Source organism: Tursiops truncatus, chromosome 4, assembly GCF_011762595.2.
Source record: "Tursiops truncatus isolate mTurTru1 chromosome 4, mTurTru1.mat.Y, whole genome shotgun sequence".
In the NCBI taxonomy this organism is placed as follows: Eukaryota; Metazoa; Chordata; class Mammalia; order Artiodactyla; family Delphinidae; genus Tursiops; species Tursiops truncatus.
Genome location: NC_047037.1, coordinates 137,982,607 through 137,999,050, shown reverse-complemented (window position 1 = coordinate 137,999,050; position 16,444 = coordinate 137,982,607). Strand labels below are relative to the sequence as shown.

General features: G+C 35.0%; 1 protein-coding gene across 3 annotated transcripts in view; it reads left to right on the top strand.

Annotated features, from left to right (window-relative positions):
- BRWD1 (bromodomain and WD repeat domain containing 1) overlaps window positions 1-16,444 on the top strand; it is a 121,320-nt gene that overhangs the window by 82,386 nt on the left and 22,490 nt on the right. For 2 of the 3 annotated variants that reach the window (XM_019922386.3, XM_073804514.1), the window contains 11 exons: window positions 67-191; window positions 857-939; window positions 4,129-4,240; window positions 5,277-5,338; window positions 7,972-8,127; window positions 8,354-8,474; window positions 9,390-9,515; window positions 10,992-11,064; window positions 12,163-12,204; window positions 14,000-14,146; window positions 14,901-15,053. In XM_019922386.3, coding sequence (XP_019777945.1) covers window positions 67-191; window positions 857-939; window positions 4,129-4,240; window positions 5,277-5,338; window positions 7,972-8,127; window positions 8,354-8,474; window positions 9,390-9,515; window positions 10,992-11,064; window positions 12,163-12,204; window positions 14,000-14,146; window positions 14,901-15,053 — 1,200 coding nt within the window. The remainder of the gene's footprint in view (window positions 1-66; window positions 192-856; window positions 940-4,128; window positions 4,241-5,276; window positions 5,339-7,971; window positions 8,128-8,353; window positions 8,475-9,389; window positions 9,516-10,991; window positions 11,065-12,162; window positions 12,205-13,999; window positions 14,147-14,900; window positions 15,054-16,444) is intronic. The other variant, XM_019922387.3, reaches the window with a different exon arrangement.

The window sequence follows — 16,444 nt, the reverse complement described above, 5'->3', positions numbered from 1 at the left end:
GAGAATTATAATCTTGAGGAATTGCTTTATTTTAACCATTTATTCTTTTAAAAATATCTGTTAAAGGATCAAGAGTTGGTCAAAATAGTTGGAATACGATATGAGGTTGGGCCCCCTACACTTTGTTGCCTCAAACTAGCATTTATAGATCCTGCGACTGGAAAACTTATGGACAAATCTTTCTCTATTAGGTATGTGTTACTTTTTAAAAAATGGAATTATTTAAATTTAGATTTTCCCTCTCGCTGATCAGCATGTCCTTTGCATTCAGCTGCAGGGTAAATAGTAGAGCACTGTGGACAGCCCAAGATGTAAGTTGAAGTTCTGATAGATGGGACCCACTGGAAGTAAAAATACTGGTACTGCAGCAGCAATTAGGCGGGAGCGTGTTTTATACATTTTTCATGCCACTTAAATGTGTAGAGAATTCTGGCCTGTAGTGGAAATTGCTTCCGCATTTGTTTTTGAGAAAATGTTAGAATAATTTGCTAAACCTGTGCTGTCCAATATGGTAGCCGTTAGCCACGTGTGGCTGCCAAGTACTTGAACTGTCGCTAATTTGAATTGAGTGTGATGTAAGTGTACACATTGGATTTTGAAGGCTTGGTATGAAGGCAAAGAATGTAAAATATCTCATTGTTTTGTATTGATTATGTGGTGAAACAATATTTAGGATATATTGGGTTAAATAAAATACACTATTAAGATTAATTTCACTGGTTTCTTTTTACTTTAATAAGGCTAGTCAAAAATTAAATATTACATATGTGGCTCCCATTGTATTTCTTTTGGACATTGCTGCTCTAGACTATAACCTGTTGTGCAGGAAATTTAACAGTCTTTTATTTTTGTTTAGATATCATGATATGCCAGATGTTATTGACTTTCTTGTATTGCGTCAATTTTACGATGAAGCAAGACAGAGGAACTGGCAGTCTTGTAAGTCTGTCCTTACTGAATTTTATATACCCTGAGAAATGAATCTCTCATTTTATTGCTCTAAATATTTTGATTGTGGTGCTGCTTATTATGGTGGATGCAAACATGTAAATTCTGGAAAGAAATATAAGACTGCTAAGTATATTTTGCTTAGGGCTTGGTATGGTATGTGACATTTTGGAAGCATGATTTCTTACTCCTGGAATAGACCTTCTATTTCCTTTCAGACTTGTCCACACTGCATTACTTCCATCTTTAATGTGACACTGGTATAATTAACAAAATTACCTGTAATGTAAAACAATAAGAAATTTGAAAAATAACACAATAATGTTCTGGTATGCCAGAATATCTTACCTTTGATAATCATATCAACCCAGACTTAAATAGGTTGACTTGAGGTAACCATTCCTTTAAAACAAAAAATTTGTGTAAAACTTAACGCTTTATATCCATGCATTGTATGGGTCGACAGAAAAAATAAAATCACCTAAAGGTGGGCACTAACTTTTGAATGTGGCTTTTTGAATGTGGTTTCAGTGTGGTTTTCATGGTGACTATTTAAGGCAGGCTGATAGGCTCACTTGCTTAGACTTGTGTAGGTTATTAATCTCCTCAGGATATAATTGATGACTGTAATTAGGCCAGCAACTGTAATAGTTATTTCACAGGTGTATATGTATTACTTTCCAGTATGTAATGCTGTCCGGGGAGCTCATGTATTGAGTTTGACTTTAGTCACCTAGGAGAATGAAAAGTCATTCTCCTTTTATCAATTTTAGTGAAATACTGAGTTCTACCTAGGCTGTGTCAGCTGGTATACACATTCATAAATGATGTTCAGACCTCATTAATTTTCGTAATTCCTGCAGCCTTTTTCTGCAGGCAGTAGAAACAGGTAAATAAATTCCCTGAGTTGTCCCTATTTGAAACGAAATCTTATCGGAGAGTGTGGCTGCTCTTAGTAGACTTTTTTTTTTAGTACACTATTTTTAATGGTAATGTCCACACAAGTAATCAGGGTTATTTTGGGGACTGGAGGTGTAAAGGAAAGTTTTCTTGAAGAGAAGCATTTAGCCACCAAAGACAAAACAGAACAAAATAAAAAACAAACCAAACAGCTGGAGTATGTAGAAGTTAATGTTGTACAGCCAAGTTCCAAAGAACTTTATAGTTTCCTAGCCAGTCTGGTTTTCAACCCCCATGATGTGTAAATTAGAAGCTCTCATTTTGTTCTACCAACATACCCATTCAAAAAGATTTCTTAACCTCGATTCTCTACAAGTAAATGCTAGAGATTGATTCCTGACTACCCCTTGTAATTTGGTGGGTTTTGTTTTATTTTTGAGGTTGTGAAATTATTGTATCATATCTTCTATGCTAATTAATTTGTTTTTGCTCCCCCATAAAAATCTTACCTCTTCTGCTGAAGTTTGAGCAGTTATTACAGGAAGTTGCTTGTGAGAACTTTTTACTGAGCAGATGTTTATCCTGCTTTTGACTAGCCAAAATAGGTTTATTTGAAAAATCTTAATGGAATAGAAATGCCCATTTTTACCATGAGAAAATGAATTTTTTAAGCCTCCTTTTAAGTTAAAGTTTTTAGTCTTTACCAAAGAACTATTTTTATCTCAACTGAAAGTATTCTAATGATAGATAAATAGGGAAGAAAAATATTACCTAACTAATTCTTGGTGTCAAAGACTGGCTCACTTAGTAACCATATATTTTTGTATTAGGTTTCTCAAAATGAAGCCCCTGGATTTGTTATTATTACAGTAATACTTATTGTAACAAATATTATAATTGATATTTGTTAAATTAGGTTATTTACATTATAGAATTGGACAGCAATCCTGGTGTTACATCAAAATTTTGGTATATTCCTTCTATTAAAAAGGTTTGTTGTTAAAATTTATTAAGACTTCTTTTTAAAGTTAAAGTGTTTTGGAATATCTGTATTAATGAAATACTGTCAAAAGTTGAATTTTATTAATGGTAGAAGGGTGGTGGGATGAGGGGCTTATGGGTTTCTAATGATTTTGAAGTAAAATATACTTAAAGATCATGTTTATATAAATTTGAAAATACATTAACCTCAAAACATGTAGCTCCAATAGTTGTGATATTGCTATTTTTTTCAGTTTTACAGAATTTATTGAAAGCATACTTTCTTTAGTCAAGACCATTTGTGGGGAATATTCTCTTTCTTGGGAGTGATATGTAGCTTTAATTTTGATTGATACTATTTCTGTAAAACTTTTCTTAAAGAAGGAATTGTTAATCTACCAAAGAATTATTAATGAAGGATAAGTAACTTTTTTTCATATTGATTTTGTTTTGAAAATGATGGGATGGATGGGAAGGAGGAGATAGGGTTATTACAGCAGTCTGTGTTTCTTTTGTAATATATGTAAAACAAAGATCGAATACAGTTTCTTTCTCTAGAAGTTGTTAACAGTTATAGAATATATTTAGAAATGTATATGTATAATCTAAAATCACTGAAGTCAGTTGAAGTATTCTTTCCAGTTACTTTGGTTTGTATAGGGAGCTCTCCTAAGCTCTGCTTGTCTGCTTTTATATTATGCTGAGATAATGGGGTATGTGGATGTTTAAATCTTTTAAATAATAAATACGTATTTTTAAGGGTACATTTAGACCTGATTTTTATTATGAGATCTTAAGAATTAGAACACCGTTTTATGTGGAGATATTTATATAGCAGCAACTTTAGAAGAATCATGGATTAACTTCTGATCATACGTTTATAACTTGTTTTATTCAGGAAAAGTTACATATTTCATAAGTACATTTAATATGCTTATTAAATATTTATTGATTTGTATACATCGTTGTAAAAGATTTTTGAGTTTTGTTAAATTTTGTTCTTTGTAATAGAACTTATTTTGGAGTGGGCATTTGGATCCATTAAATAATGGAACCTAGTCATAAACCGTTTTCATCAATTATATTATATGGTTTTATACCTTTGGTAAATTGCCGAGTGTAGTACTATGTCTTTTTCACGTATGTTTTATCACTAAAGATTGCAGGTAAGTGGTGAAGAATGGCTAAGTTTAAGATAAAAATATTATTTGATTTGTTTTATCTGTCATAGGTATTTTGTAAGTTAAAAATGTTAATGTTAGCAAATTGATGTCTCAGACTTGGTCGTCTCTCTTACAGGTGACAGGTTTCGTTCTATCATTGACGATGCTTGGTGGTTTGGAACGGTGCTGAGTCAAGAGCCGTATCAGCCACAGTACCCTGATAGTCATTTCCAGTGTTACATTGTTAGGTATGTATGCAGATGAAAACCAGTCATCTGCAAACATTTGTTCGCTGCGGCAGGTTGTGGTATGAATGACGTGTTTCAGGTTAAAAAAAACACCATTGAGTTCGTTGTTAAGTCACGTCAGTCTCACCTTTGCAGCATCTCTCTAGAATGCCTCTGTTACTAGTACCCGCCTTGGTACAGGTTCTGCTTGCTTCCCTGGGACCTTTTTTGTAGCCTCCTAATATTTCCTCAACCCAATATTGCAGGATCATTGTTCAGGAGCACATGTTACTTCATTTCCCTTGTTCAAAAAAAGTCTTTGCTGCCTTTCCATTGGCTGTGGAAACAAAGTCCACATTCTGAAGTGTGGCATTCAAGGCCTTCACACTATCTTTCTTCACTTACCCTGGGTACAGGCCACACAGCATTTCTGGTTTTGTCCTTGAATCCACCATACATTTTTATACTTGTTTGTTATAATCTATTCGAAAAAAACCATACTATTTAAACTTACTGCTACAGTGAGGTTAATTTTTGCATTTTCTATCTTTTTGTTTACTCTTGTAGTGGGTACCTAGTTATTAGCCACAGGTTTATTTTTTATTTATTTATTTTTTTTTGTGATACGCGGGCCTCTCACTGCTGTGGCCTGTCCCGTTGCGGAGCACAGGCTCCGGACGCACAGGCCCAGCGGCCATGGCTCACAGGCCCAGCCACTCCGCGGCACGTGGGATCCTCCCGGACCGGGGCACGAACCCGCGTCCCCTGCATCGGCAGGCGGTCTCTCAACCACTGCGCCACCAGGGAAGCCCCTATTTTTTATTTTTTATTGGAGTATAGTTGCTTTACAATGTTGTGTTAGTTTCTGCTGTACAGCAAAGTGAATCAACTATACATATATCTCCTCTTTTTTGGATTTCCTCCCCATGTAGGTCACCACAGAGCATTGAGTAGAGCTCCTTGTGCTGTACACAGTGTTCTCATTAGTTATCTATTTTATACGTGCTATCAATTGTCTTTATGAAGGGCTAACCAGACTTTTTTTTGGTTTTAACAGGTGGGACAATACTGAAATTGAAAAACTTAGCCCATGGGACATGGAACCAATACCTGATAATGGTATGTAATTTTTAAACAATGAAAATACATTTTCAAGTTTTTATGTTACTAATGCACATAGAGCACATTTGTGGTCTTTGAGAAACATTTTTAAATTTATGGTAACTGAGCTTTACTAAAACAAGTGAACAGAATTATGTGTATCTGGCTCCTTAATTCTTATCCTGTTTCCAGCTTGTTGCTCGCTGTATCTTAGTCACCAACTGTCATTTCTCATGTAATTGTGCTTTAGTCTCTTCTTGATCTCCTTCACTTAGCCTCCATTTCTCTTTCCTCATCCTTATTCTTTTACCCTTGTTCTTTCTTCAGAGAAGAGCTCTAACCTGACTTCTGTCTTTTGCATTACCTCAACTTGTCTGAGAAGTAGAGTTCTTTGTTCCAAAGGCCGTATCGTCTCCAGTGCTTGCTGTCCCACTCCTTTGAACTTCTCTTGGACCTGGTATTTACACTTAGTTCATTCCCTCCAACAATTTTAGTTTCCTCCTTCCTATCTCCATTCAAGTTTGGATTTGTGTCTTATACCTTAAAACAGCTTTCATTTCATTTTCTTGAACATTTTGCTACTGAATTACTTCACTCTTGTTGAACTTTTTGAAGGGGTACCCTGTATATCTGTTGGCTCCCATCTTTCCACCATCAAGCTTTCTTTTATATTAGTGTTGATTCAGCATAAAAACATGCAAGAACTTGTGTCCTTCCACATCCACCATTTTTGACACATGAAATCTTTGCCCTGTGTTTTTTGCTTGTGTCTGCCTTAAGGGTCAAGCCCTTTTTCCTTTGTGTTTTTTTTTTTTTTTTGGTACGCAGGCCTCTCACTGTTGTGGCCTCTCCCATTGCGGAGCACAGTCTCCGGACGCGCAGGCTCAGCGGCCATGGCTCACGGGCCCAGCCCTCCGCGGCACGTGGGATCCTCCCGGACCGGGGCACGAACCCGTGTCCCCTGCATCGGCAGGCGGACTCTCAACCACTGTGCCACCAGCGAAGCCCCCTTTGTGTTTTATTCTCTGACATATCTCCATCAACTGTTGCCTTGCTTTACTTTGGAAATAAGGAGTTTTTCCTTTTTTTTCCTCTTTTTGTTTTTTTTTAACATCTTTATTGGAGTATAATTGCTTTACAATGGTGTGTTAGTTTCTGCTGTATAACAAAGTGAATCAGCTATACAGATACATATATCCCCATATCTCCTCTCTCTTGCGTCTCCCTCCCACCCTCCCTTTGCCACCCCTCTAGGTGATCACAAAGCACTGAGCTGATCTCCCTGTGGTATGCGGCTGCTTCCCACTAAGGAGTGTTTTTCAAAAAAATGTTTTCTAAATAACTACACTTAGCAATATGAAATGACATTTTGTGTTGTATAAAACATACATAGATAAGTGAAAACCAACATTTTTTTGAGGTCTTACTCTGCTGCTAAGAACTTCATATGTATCGATTCATTTAATCTTACTCTGAGGTGATGCTCTATTATTAATTTTACAGATGAAGGAACTCAGGCTCAGAGCGTTTTCAGTAACTTAGCTAAGTCACACACCTCTAAAAAGGATAGGAGTTTGGATTCTAGCCTAAGCCATCTGGCACCAACCAGTGCTTTTAACTGCTAGTTATAGCTGCCGCTTTGTAAACGATACCAAATCAATAAAAGCACTTGCATAAAGAGATTTTACATGTTAATGAGGCCAATAAGTCTTTAGAAGAGTTGTCAAAAGACATGAACAGGCAGAAAAATAAATTTGGAAGCATATGAAGAAAAGCTCATTTGCATTATCAGTCTCGGAAAGGTATATTAAAATAATAATATTTTAAATAATTTAAAATATTAAAACATCGTTTTACCTATCAGATTGTTAGATTGATACGTTTGTCTTCTTTCTGTTGACATTTTTCTTTTTTAAAAAAATAGTTTTCAAGAAACTATTCTCTGAATATTTACATTGCCTCTTTTTCTTTTTAAAAATGTGCATACTCTTCCATTATCAATTTTTACTGCACTTTTTAAACATCTCATTTTGAAATAATTTCAAACTTAAGAATATTACAAAAAGAGTACGAAGCATTTCTGAACACCCAATTTTCTCAAATGTTAACATCGTAACACAAGTATAGTGCATTTATCAAAATCAGGAAATACCATTGATACAATTCTAATCTTATAGACCTTTTTCAAATTTTGACCATGGTCCTAATGTTCTTTCACACATTGAATTTCATTGCCATGTCTTCTTCGTCTCCTTTAGTCTGGAATCCCTGAATCTTTCCATTATCTTTCATGACCATGACACTTCTGAAGAGCACTGGCCACTTTGCAGAATTTCCCTCAGTTTGCGTTTGTCTGATATATTTCATGATTAAGTCCAGAGTTTGCATATTTGGCAAGAGTGTCAGAGAAGTGACGTTGTGTCTTTCTCAGTGCATCATATCAGGAGGCACGTGATAGCAGTTTGTCCTGTTACTGGGAATATTAACCTTAATCATTTAATTCAGGTGGGTGTCTGCCAGGTTTTTCTGCTATAAAGTAACTTCTTTTTCCTTTGATTAGTATCTTGTATGTGAACTTGGACAACTGAATTTAAATATAGTGTATATTTAGTTTGGTTTGATTTTTTTTTTCTTTTTTGATGGACTCATAGTTGATCCACCTGAAGAATTAGGAGCCAGTATTTCTGTCACTTCAGATGAGCTAGAGAAATTGCTCTACAAACCCCAAGATGGTGAATGGGGTCAGAAATCGAGAGATGAAGAATGTGAACGAATTATTAGTGGTATAGATCAACTTTTGAATCTTGGTAAGTTTTTTTACGGTGACAAGTTTATGTTCAAGATTCTTTTCCACAGAAGTATTTTAAAACAGTAGCATAATTGTGGTTGTGTTCTTTATTACAATTTGTATTTATTACTTTTTGGGTAAGCCTGTAGTGCTAATTGTAGCTCTGTTTTATGAATGATTTGTAGAGAAATATCACTTAGAGGTAATGAATTTCTTGATGAAAATTCTTCCTTCTGCCATTACAGATATAGCAGCAGCTTTTGCAGGTCCGGTTGATCTGTGTACATATCCAAAGTACTGTACTGTAGTGGCCTATCCAACTGATCTGTACACAATTCGAATGAGACTTGTTAATCGATTTTACAGGTCAGTAGAAACCTACTTTAAAAAAAATTTGAAAAGATATTTGGCCAGTTAACCAGGTAGAGTTAACAGAGGTAATGGTGGCTGATAGTGACAGTGGTGGAGTGGGGGCTGATTGACATTATTTTCTGTTTCATTCTCTTCTTTTGTTATAGTCATTTCTTGGTCCTGTGTAAGACAGTGTGTTAGATGCCTGTGGGTAGGTATGGATAGAACCTGGATAAGGAGAAGTACCACGTTTCATTCCTCAGTCTTTAGTAGTCTGTTTTTCTTGCAAAAGCTGCTCCATTTAAATATAAAATTTAGTTAGTAATGACTTTGGCCTTTGAAAGATTAAATCCCCAGAGTCATCAACTTTTTATCTCTGGCTTCTAGAGCTTTGAAAACTATAAAATTTCCCATTCTCAGTGATTTTTTTTTTTTTAAAGCAGGTGATGGTATTCTGTATGATTCAGCTGCTTTGAGAAATTATATTTACAAAAAACTGACTTCTTGAGTTCACATTGTTGATGTTAATTTACCTCTGTAGTGCATTCGTTCAGAAACCAGTTTGTGAGTTTATAGTCAGATTGACTTTCTTAGGATTGATGGTATTTAACACATTTTCTTCATTGAGTCTCAGTAGCTTCAAATATACCTATAGGCAGTGTGAAAAGGGAGGGTTGCCCTTTTGGTTTTCTGGATGTGATTAAGTGATCTGTTACGACTTTCAGTCCTTAAATGTATTCTCTGCAGTTCAGCTTCCAGTATAATTGCTTATGACTGTGATCAAGTTGACAGTATTAGAAAGTTATTCATTATAACTTTACACTTATGGTTTAATTAATATATCATGCTGGCTTAACATGCTGGATTTTTTTACTTGGTTTCTGTCTTTTCATTTTTTAAGCCCTAAATTGCCTGTTTTTTACTTTGAAGGAGGCTATCTGCATTAGTTTGGGAAGTCAGATATATAGAACATAATGCCAGAACATTTAATGAACCTGAGAGTGTAATTGCAAGATCAGCTAAGAAGATAACTGACCAGCTTTTGAAATTTATCAAGTAAGTGACCTCATATTATAGATGTTGTGGAAAAGTGCCTTTGCATATTGTGCTCTTAAAACTATCCAGTTCTTAATTTGTGCTCTCTGAATTATACCCTTTTAATGTGTTACATTAAATGACATTTCTTTACATTTCTTCTTTTGTGATTGTAATTTAGGTAAAGGAATGAGAAATTGAATAGTCCAATTTTTTCTATTTTTAAAAATTTTGAAATAATTTTATACTACAGAGAGTTGCCCTATGTATACATATACCCTTCACCTGTTTTCCCCTTAGGTTAACATTTTACACAACTGTGGTGTCCTTATGAAGTGTTAAGAAATTATCCTTGATACAGTACTATTGACTAAAGTGTAGAATTTATCTGGATTTCATCAGCTTTTACATCAATGTTTTTTTCTGTTTCAGGATCCAATCCAGAATTCCCACTGCATTCACTGTTTTGTTTTCTTAGTCTCTTTTAATCTGTTCTCTAGTCTTTCCTTTCTTTTATCACTTCATCATTTTTTAATGAGTGCTGGACACTTATTTTGTAGTGTGTAATTAATTTGGCTCGTCTGATATTTTCTCATGATTAGATTGAGTTTTAATCTGTTTTGGATTGTATCCTGTGAATATTCCACACTTTTCTTGCATTTGGAAATCGATTTGGACTAGTAGGATGAAAACTGACCTGCAGGTTGAGATCCAGGTTCTAACCTAATCTGTTCTGGTGAAATTTTCTGGGTGACTTTGCACACATTACTCAGCCTCTTTCCTTTAAAATGAATGATTTTGCTATATGACCTTGTATGCCTTTCCCCCAGTTATAAAAATTCTTTGAAAGAATTATATACTGGAGAAGATAATTTATAAACTCTGACATCATTTTCAGTATCTGGCTACAAACTGGGGAATAACTGATTGCAGCTGTTTCACTCTCCTGGGCTGAATCTGTCTGATGTCTGGAGGACTCAAACTTATTGCCTCTCCTCCCAAAGTTTCTTCTTTCTACTTCAGGAAGGTCACATACCCATTTTCATCTCCGTTGTGTCTAGATACCCCTATTTTATGATTCTTTCTTCTGCTGTGTTTACAGTGAGGTTAAGATATAATTTATTTTAGTTTTTACGTCCTTTTTTGCTTCTATTCTTTTTTATCTCAAATCAACCATTTTCCTGGTACTCACTGTACAAATATTACTAGTGGTGATAACTTTGAAAAACTCATCCATGTATTCATCCAGTTGAGGCTATACATATAGTATTTCTGTACACACTTAAATTGAAAAAAAAATTAACTTTCAGTGTTCTAGTATGGTCAGTTGTTTCCACAGAGGATAGAGTAAAAACCTGATATTCTACTGCTTGAAATTAGGTGTGCATAGGAACTGTTTGCATAGTTGGGGAACTGTTTGTATCTTAATCTGTAGTTTGAATATTTGGAGACAGGGACTACATTTGCATACTGTTAAATTAAAAAATTGTCTTTTAGGAGTCAAGACTGTACAAATATCTCAGAACTTTCTAACACTTCTGAAAATGATGAGCAAAATGCCGGGGATTTGGTATGAAGTTCGTCAATTTTATAATGATTTTTGTTAATTTCAAATGATAACTTAGAATGAAGAGTGAAGTAGAAAACGTTGGTTACCTAAATCAATTCTTGCTATATTCCAATGAACTATGAAAATAGGGCACTTGATAAAACTACATTTTAAAATTATCTAGATCATCAATGAGGTAATAGCCAATAATTGATATTAAATAAACAAGTTATGTCTAAGTGAATTAACTTAGGTGTGGAATATATTCTCTTTCCAAATTTGAGATAGAGAAAGGTGTATTATAAGAAGTACCTTGGATATGTTTTTGGTAAAATCAGCATCTGAGGGAATTCCCTGGCAGTCCAGTGGTTAGGACTCGGTGCTTTCATTGCTGTGGCCTGGGTTCAATCCCTGTTTGGAGAACTGGAATTCCACAAGCCATGTGGCACAGCCAAAAAAAAAAAAATCAGTATCTGAGAGTTGGATTTAATTGTAATTAAAAACTAATGAACTTTACCATGCTGTAAGTACCCTAAAATCCTTCACTCAATATGGTGTTGAAGTGTAAGTAAAGGCAGATATCATTGATGTTGTGTAATTTCACTTCAGAGAAAATCAGGTTGTTGTATGGAGTTGCAGGAAGGATATTTTTTTAAAAACAGTGTGGTGTCAGTTTCTACACAAACTATCATTGTAGTTCACTGATTTTCATTGGAATAAAAATGGGGATGCTAATATGTGATTTAGGGAATAAGAAAATGTGTAGCGTACAAAATGTAGGAATCTGTGGGAGACTCTTCTGAGTTTTATGGAAGAGGTAAAAACACAAATTTAAAGCTCCTTGGGCATGTCTTCTGTGGACATGCACAAGGCAACTTTTTATAGCTATATTTTGGATTTAGTGCATGTTTACGTTAGGGAATGTAAATGGTTATTAAGAATAAGAATAAGGGTTGGTTTCTTGGAGGGTGAGTGCCACAAAGACCATCTGATAGTCTGTATTTTGAGATTTTGTTAACAAGTTATAACCCTCGTAAACCTAATGTCTTTGATATGCTAAGATTATTGCATATCTAATGAAAATATTAACACTTAAAATGCTCTGATTTTTATTCCTAGGATGATAGTGATCTTCCTAAAACATCTTCTGGAAGAAGGAGAGTAAGTTAATTTGTGTGATTAACCTTAGTTGTTTATTTACTCTGTGTTTTAAAATCAACATAAGATTTTAGGTGTTGTCTTTGAAAAGTTACATTGATATTGATATTGAATATTTTATAAGAGAAATGGGAGAAATCACTGTAAGGTGGATGGCTAGGTAAGGTTTAGTGGAAGGGTTGGGATTTGGACTGTGTCCTCAGAATGAGATAGAATAAGAAGAGGACACTTGAAAAGTAAGGGTTATTATGATTCAAGCTAAAAAAGTAGGAAAGTGTGGCATGTCAGTGGGCTACTGAGAGCATTGGCCTGACTGGCGTAGGGGTTGAATTTTGGAGTGAGCAAAGTGGTTGCGTCTGGCTGTTACGTTGGGAGCAGATTATGGTGATATTGTAAACCAAAGATTTCTTTTAAATTTACAGTAGAGAGTCAATTCCATAGCCAAAACAGATTTTGATTAAAGTTAGATAGATTTGTATTAAAGTTAGGAGTTCATTGCAAGAATCTCAGAGAAAAGGTGGGAAACTTAGTCAAGAATAGTGCTGGCTGGGAATTCCCTTGCGGTCCAGTTAGGACTCCGCACTTTCACTGCCGAGGGCTCGGGTTCAGTCCCTGGTCAGGGAACTAAGATCCCACAAGCGCACAGTGGCGTGGCCATTAAAAAAGAAAAACAAAAGAATAGTGTTGGCCTGCAATAGAGAGGAAGGAAAGAAGATGAGACCTTTTAATGGGAAAATTAACTAGAATTTGGTGACTGAACCTTTTTTAAAAATGAGGATTTGTTGGGAGGATAGGGGAGAACAAAGTGGGAAATAAGCTTTGGATATTGGGTAGTTAAAATTGTGGTGTCATCAGCAGTTCTTGAAGCTCTTATGTAAATGTTAATTAAAAGTAAAGCTTATTAATTGGAAAATGCTTAATAGTGTTATCTTATATTTCATTCAAATGCTTAAATTTAAGCTGTTTATCACATCAATTTTCATAATATGCTGCCTCAAATAACAATGAAAAGTTAAGATTTGAATTATTACCATTTTCATATAATTTCATTTCTAAACAGACTTCTAAGTATTTAGTATCTGTTTAGTATTTGTCGTGATTGCTGTAGCAAATTATAAATCTAGTGCCTTAAGCAATAAAAATACCTTGTAGTTCTGTGGATTAGAAGTTTGGCATGGGTCTCACTGGACTAAAGTCAAGGTGTCAGCATAGCTGTGTTCCTTTCTGGAAACTCTAGGGTAGAATTCATTTCCTTCCATTTTCCAGCTTCTGGAGCCTCATGGTCCCCTTGCATCTTCAAGTCAGCAGCATAGCATCTTCCAGTCTGCCTCTGACTCTTCTGCCTCCCTTGTATGAGGACCCTTGTGATTACATTGGGCCCACCCTGATAATCCAGGACTGTCTCCCCATCTCAAAGTCTATCTACTCTTTTAGTCATATCTGCAGAATCCCTTTTGCCATAGTCACAGGTTCTTGGGACTAAGATGTACACGTGTTCGGGAGCATTATTCTGCCTACTGCATTATCCATTGTAATACTTCATGTTCTGTGAGAACATTTTCTAAACTTAGGAGATAAGTGGTGGAATGAAAATGTTTTTAGAGTAACAGATGTGACACTGGGTTTTTTAAAAAAGTGGATTTTTTTCCCCAAGTAGATAGAAAATCATGTAATGACATATTATGACATAATACAGAAGACAACAGCTCAGTTGCATTCTTACCATTATACTATATCATACCATAGTGTGGCTTTTCCAAGATTGAAAAAACTTTTAATGTTATGAATGTATTTTTAGGTTCATGATTGGAAAACAAGGAGCATCAAAGCAACCAATTATGTTGAAAGCAACTGGAAGAAACAGTGTAAGGAACTAGTGAACTTAATATTTCAATGTGAAGATTCTGAACCATTTAGACAACCTGTTGATTTGGTTGAATATCCAGTAAGTTGTCATTATTTGAATGTTTGGGGCTTTTCTTGCTGGTGTAGAGGAGATTGGGATAGAGGTATTCAAATTAAAAAGTAAGATGTCTAGAATTCCCTGGTGGCCTAGTGGTTAAGATTCTGGGTTTTTCAGTACCGTGACCCGGCTTCAATCCCTGGTCGGGGAACTGAGATCCTGCAAGCCACGTGGCGTGGCCCAAAAAAAAAAGAAAGAAAAAACCCCCAGCAACCAAAAAGTAAGATGATTAGGCTTCCTGTTAACTTTGTCTCTGACCACTAATTCAGCTGTGGAAGAGTTGTTTTACACAGTTTTCTTGAATTAATAGACACCCTTGTAACTTGGGTTAAGACGTAGTTAACCAGTGTTACGTAATATAATTGGAGGATTAGTAGGCCCCGCCCCAGGAAAACTATGAATTGGTTAAAAGTGTCTGTCTTTACTTTCTAATAGGGAAATGGAAAATGACCTAAAAAAAAAAAAAATTAGCACAAATTTACTGTAGGAAGCTTAGAAATTATAGAAGGGTATAAAGAAGGAAATAAAAACAATTTCATATCTTGCTGCCAAGTATATAATTTTGTTATATTTCTTGTCCATATGTTTGGATGTCTTCTTTAAAATTATTGTTGATTCTTAAGATCCTTGTACCCTTTTTTCTTCTGTCATTTTGAATATTTTAGAGATTTGATGCACTTACATTTCTAAAAACAGGAATCGAATCTTTGAACTAATTATTGTTTTTAAAACCTAGGATTACCGAGATATTATAGATACTCCAATGGATTTTGGAACAGTAAGGGAAACTTTAGAAGCGGGAAATTATGACAGCCCTTTGGAATTTTGCAAAGACATCCGGTTGATATTTAGCAATGCAAAAGCATATACACCAAATAAAAGATCAAAGGTAATTTTGAAAGTGGTTTATAAAAAAGAAAAAAAGTACGTGTGATCTGTGTAGATGGTAATTTTCTAGTGTTTGGTAGAGGTGGGAGCATAAAAGATCAGTGAGTAGAGTAAAACCACTGTTAAGCATAGAGTGCCACTGCCCAGGCATCTGCTTAGGAAACATCATTTCCTTGTGACACTGTTCCGCTTTCCTCAAGTTTTATAAACAAAAGAGTATTGGTGCGAGTGAGGACACCAGTGAAAAATGAACAAATTTGTATTTGATGTATAGAGTGAGAAAAATGTGTTTTCTTACATATGGGAATCTTGAAAAGTGGATTGGGAACTTAGTGATAGAGGCTGGAAGAATATTAAAAGTAAGAAAAGGAAAATCTGAAGTGAGCGTGGACTACTGATGGCATACTAACATTTTTTATCTGAAGAAGAAACACATCGGCCATCTGATTAGTTAAGAACACAAGTAGAGTGGACATTCCTAAATTTTTGTTCAAATGTTCTATGTTGGATAACTTTTCAAAACTTGTTGAAACATAATAAATACACAAAAGGATACACGTACTCTCAGTGAATATTCATAAACCTTTGTAGCCAGTGTGCTGGGTAATTAAAAAAAAAAGCAATAATTTGAGAGTAAGACTTTAAAATAAAGCCCTTGCTTGATGTTACAGCACTTTCTCTATCATCAGTGACTATCACTGCTAATTAACCATTTTGTCTTAATTTCACTTCTCCCTCATTACTTATTATCAGACTGCGTGCATTAATTCTTCTCTTAATCTGAGAACCTTTTCATTGCATTCAGTATCCAAATTGCTTATTGGATCAGTTTAACATACAAGTCTAACATTTTTCCAAGCTTGTGTTGTCAGTATTCACCATTTGCGAGACTTTCTTTCCAGACAGAAAATAAATTTCATTCATGTCTTTTTCCCTTTTGTTTAAAATATGTTTGAGGATACATCATACAACTCATGCATTTGAAGTGCACAATTTAGTGGGCTTTAGTATATTACCAAATTTTCAAAATTGTGGTTACATATATATATAAAACAAAATTTATCATTTTAACCATTTTTAAATGTATAGTTCACTGCCATTAATTACATTCACAGTGTTGCTCAGCCATCACTGCTATTTCCAGAACTCTTTCATCATCCCAAACAGCAACTCTGTCACCAGTAAGCAAGTAACTCCACATTCTCCCTTTCCCTCAGCCCTTGGTAACCTCTAATTTACTTTGTATCCCTCTGAATTTGCCTATTGTAGATATTTCGTACAAATTGAATCACACAATATTTGGCTTTTGTGTCTGGCATATTTCACTTAAAATAGTATCTTAAAGGTTCATCCATGTTGTTGCCTGTATTGGAACTTCATTCCTTTTTTTGG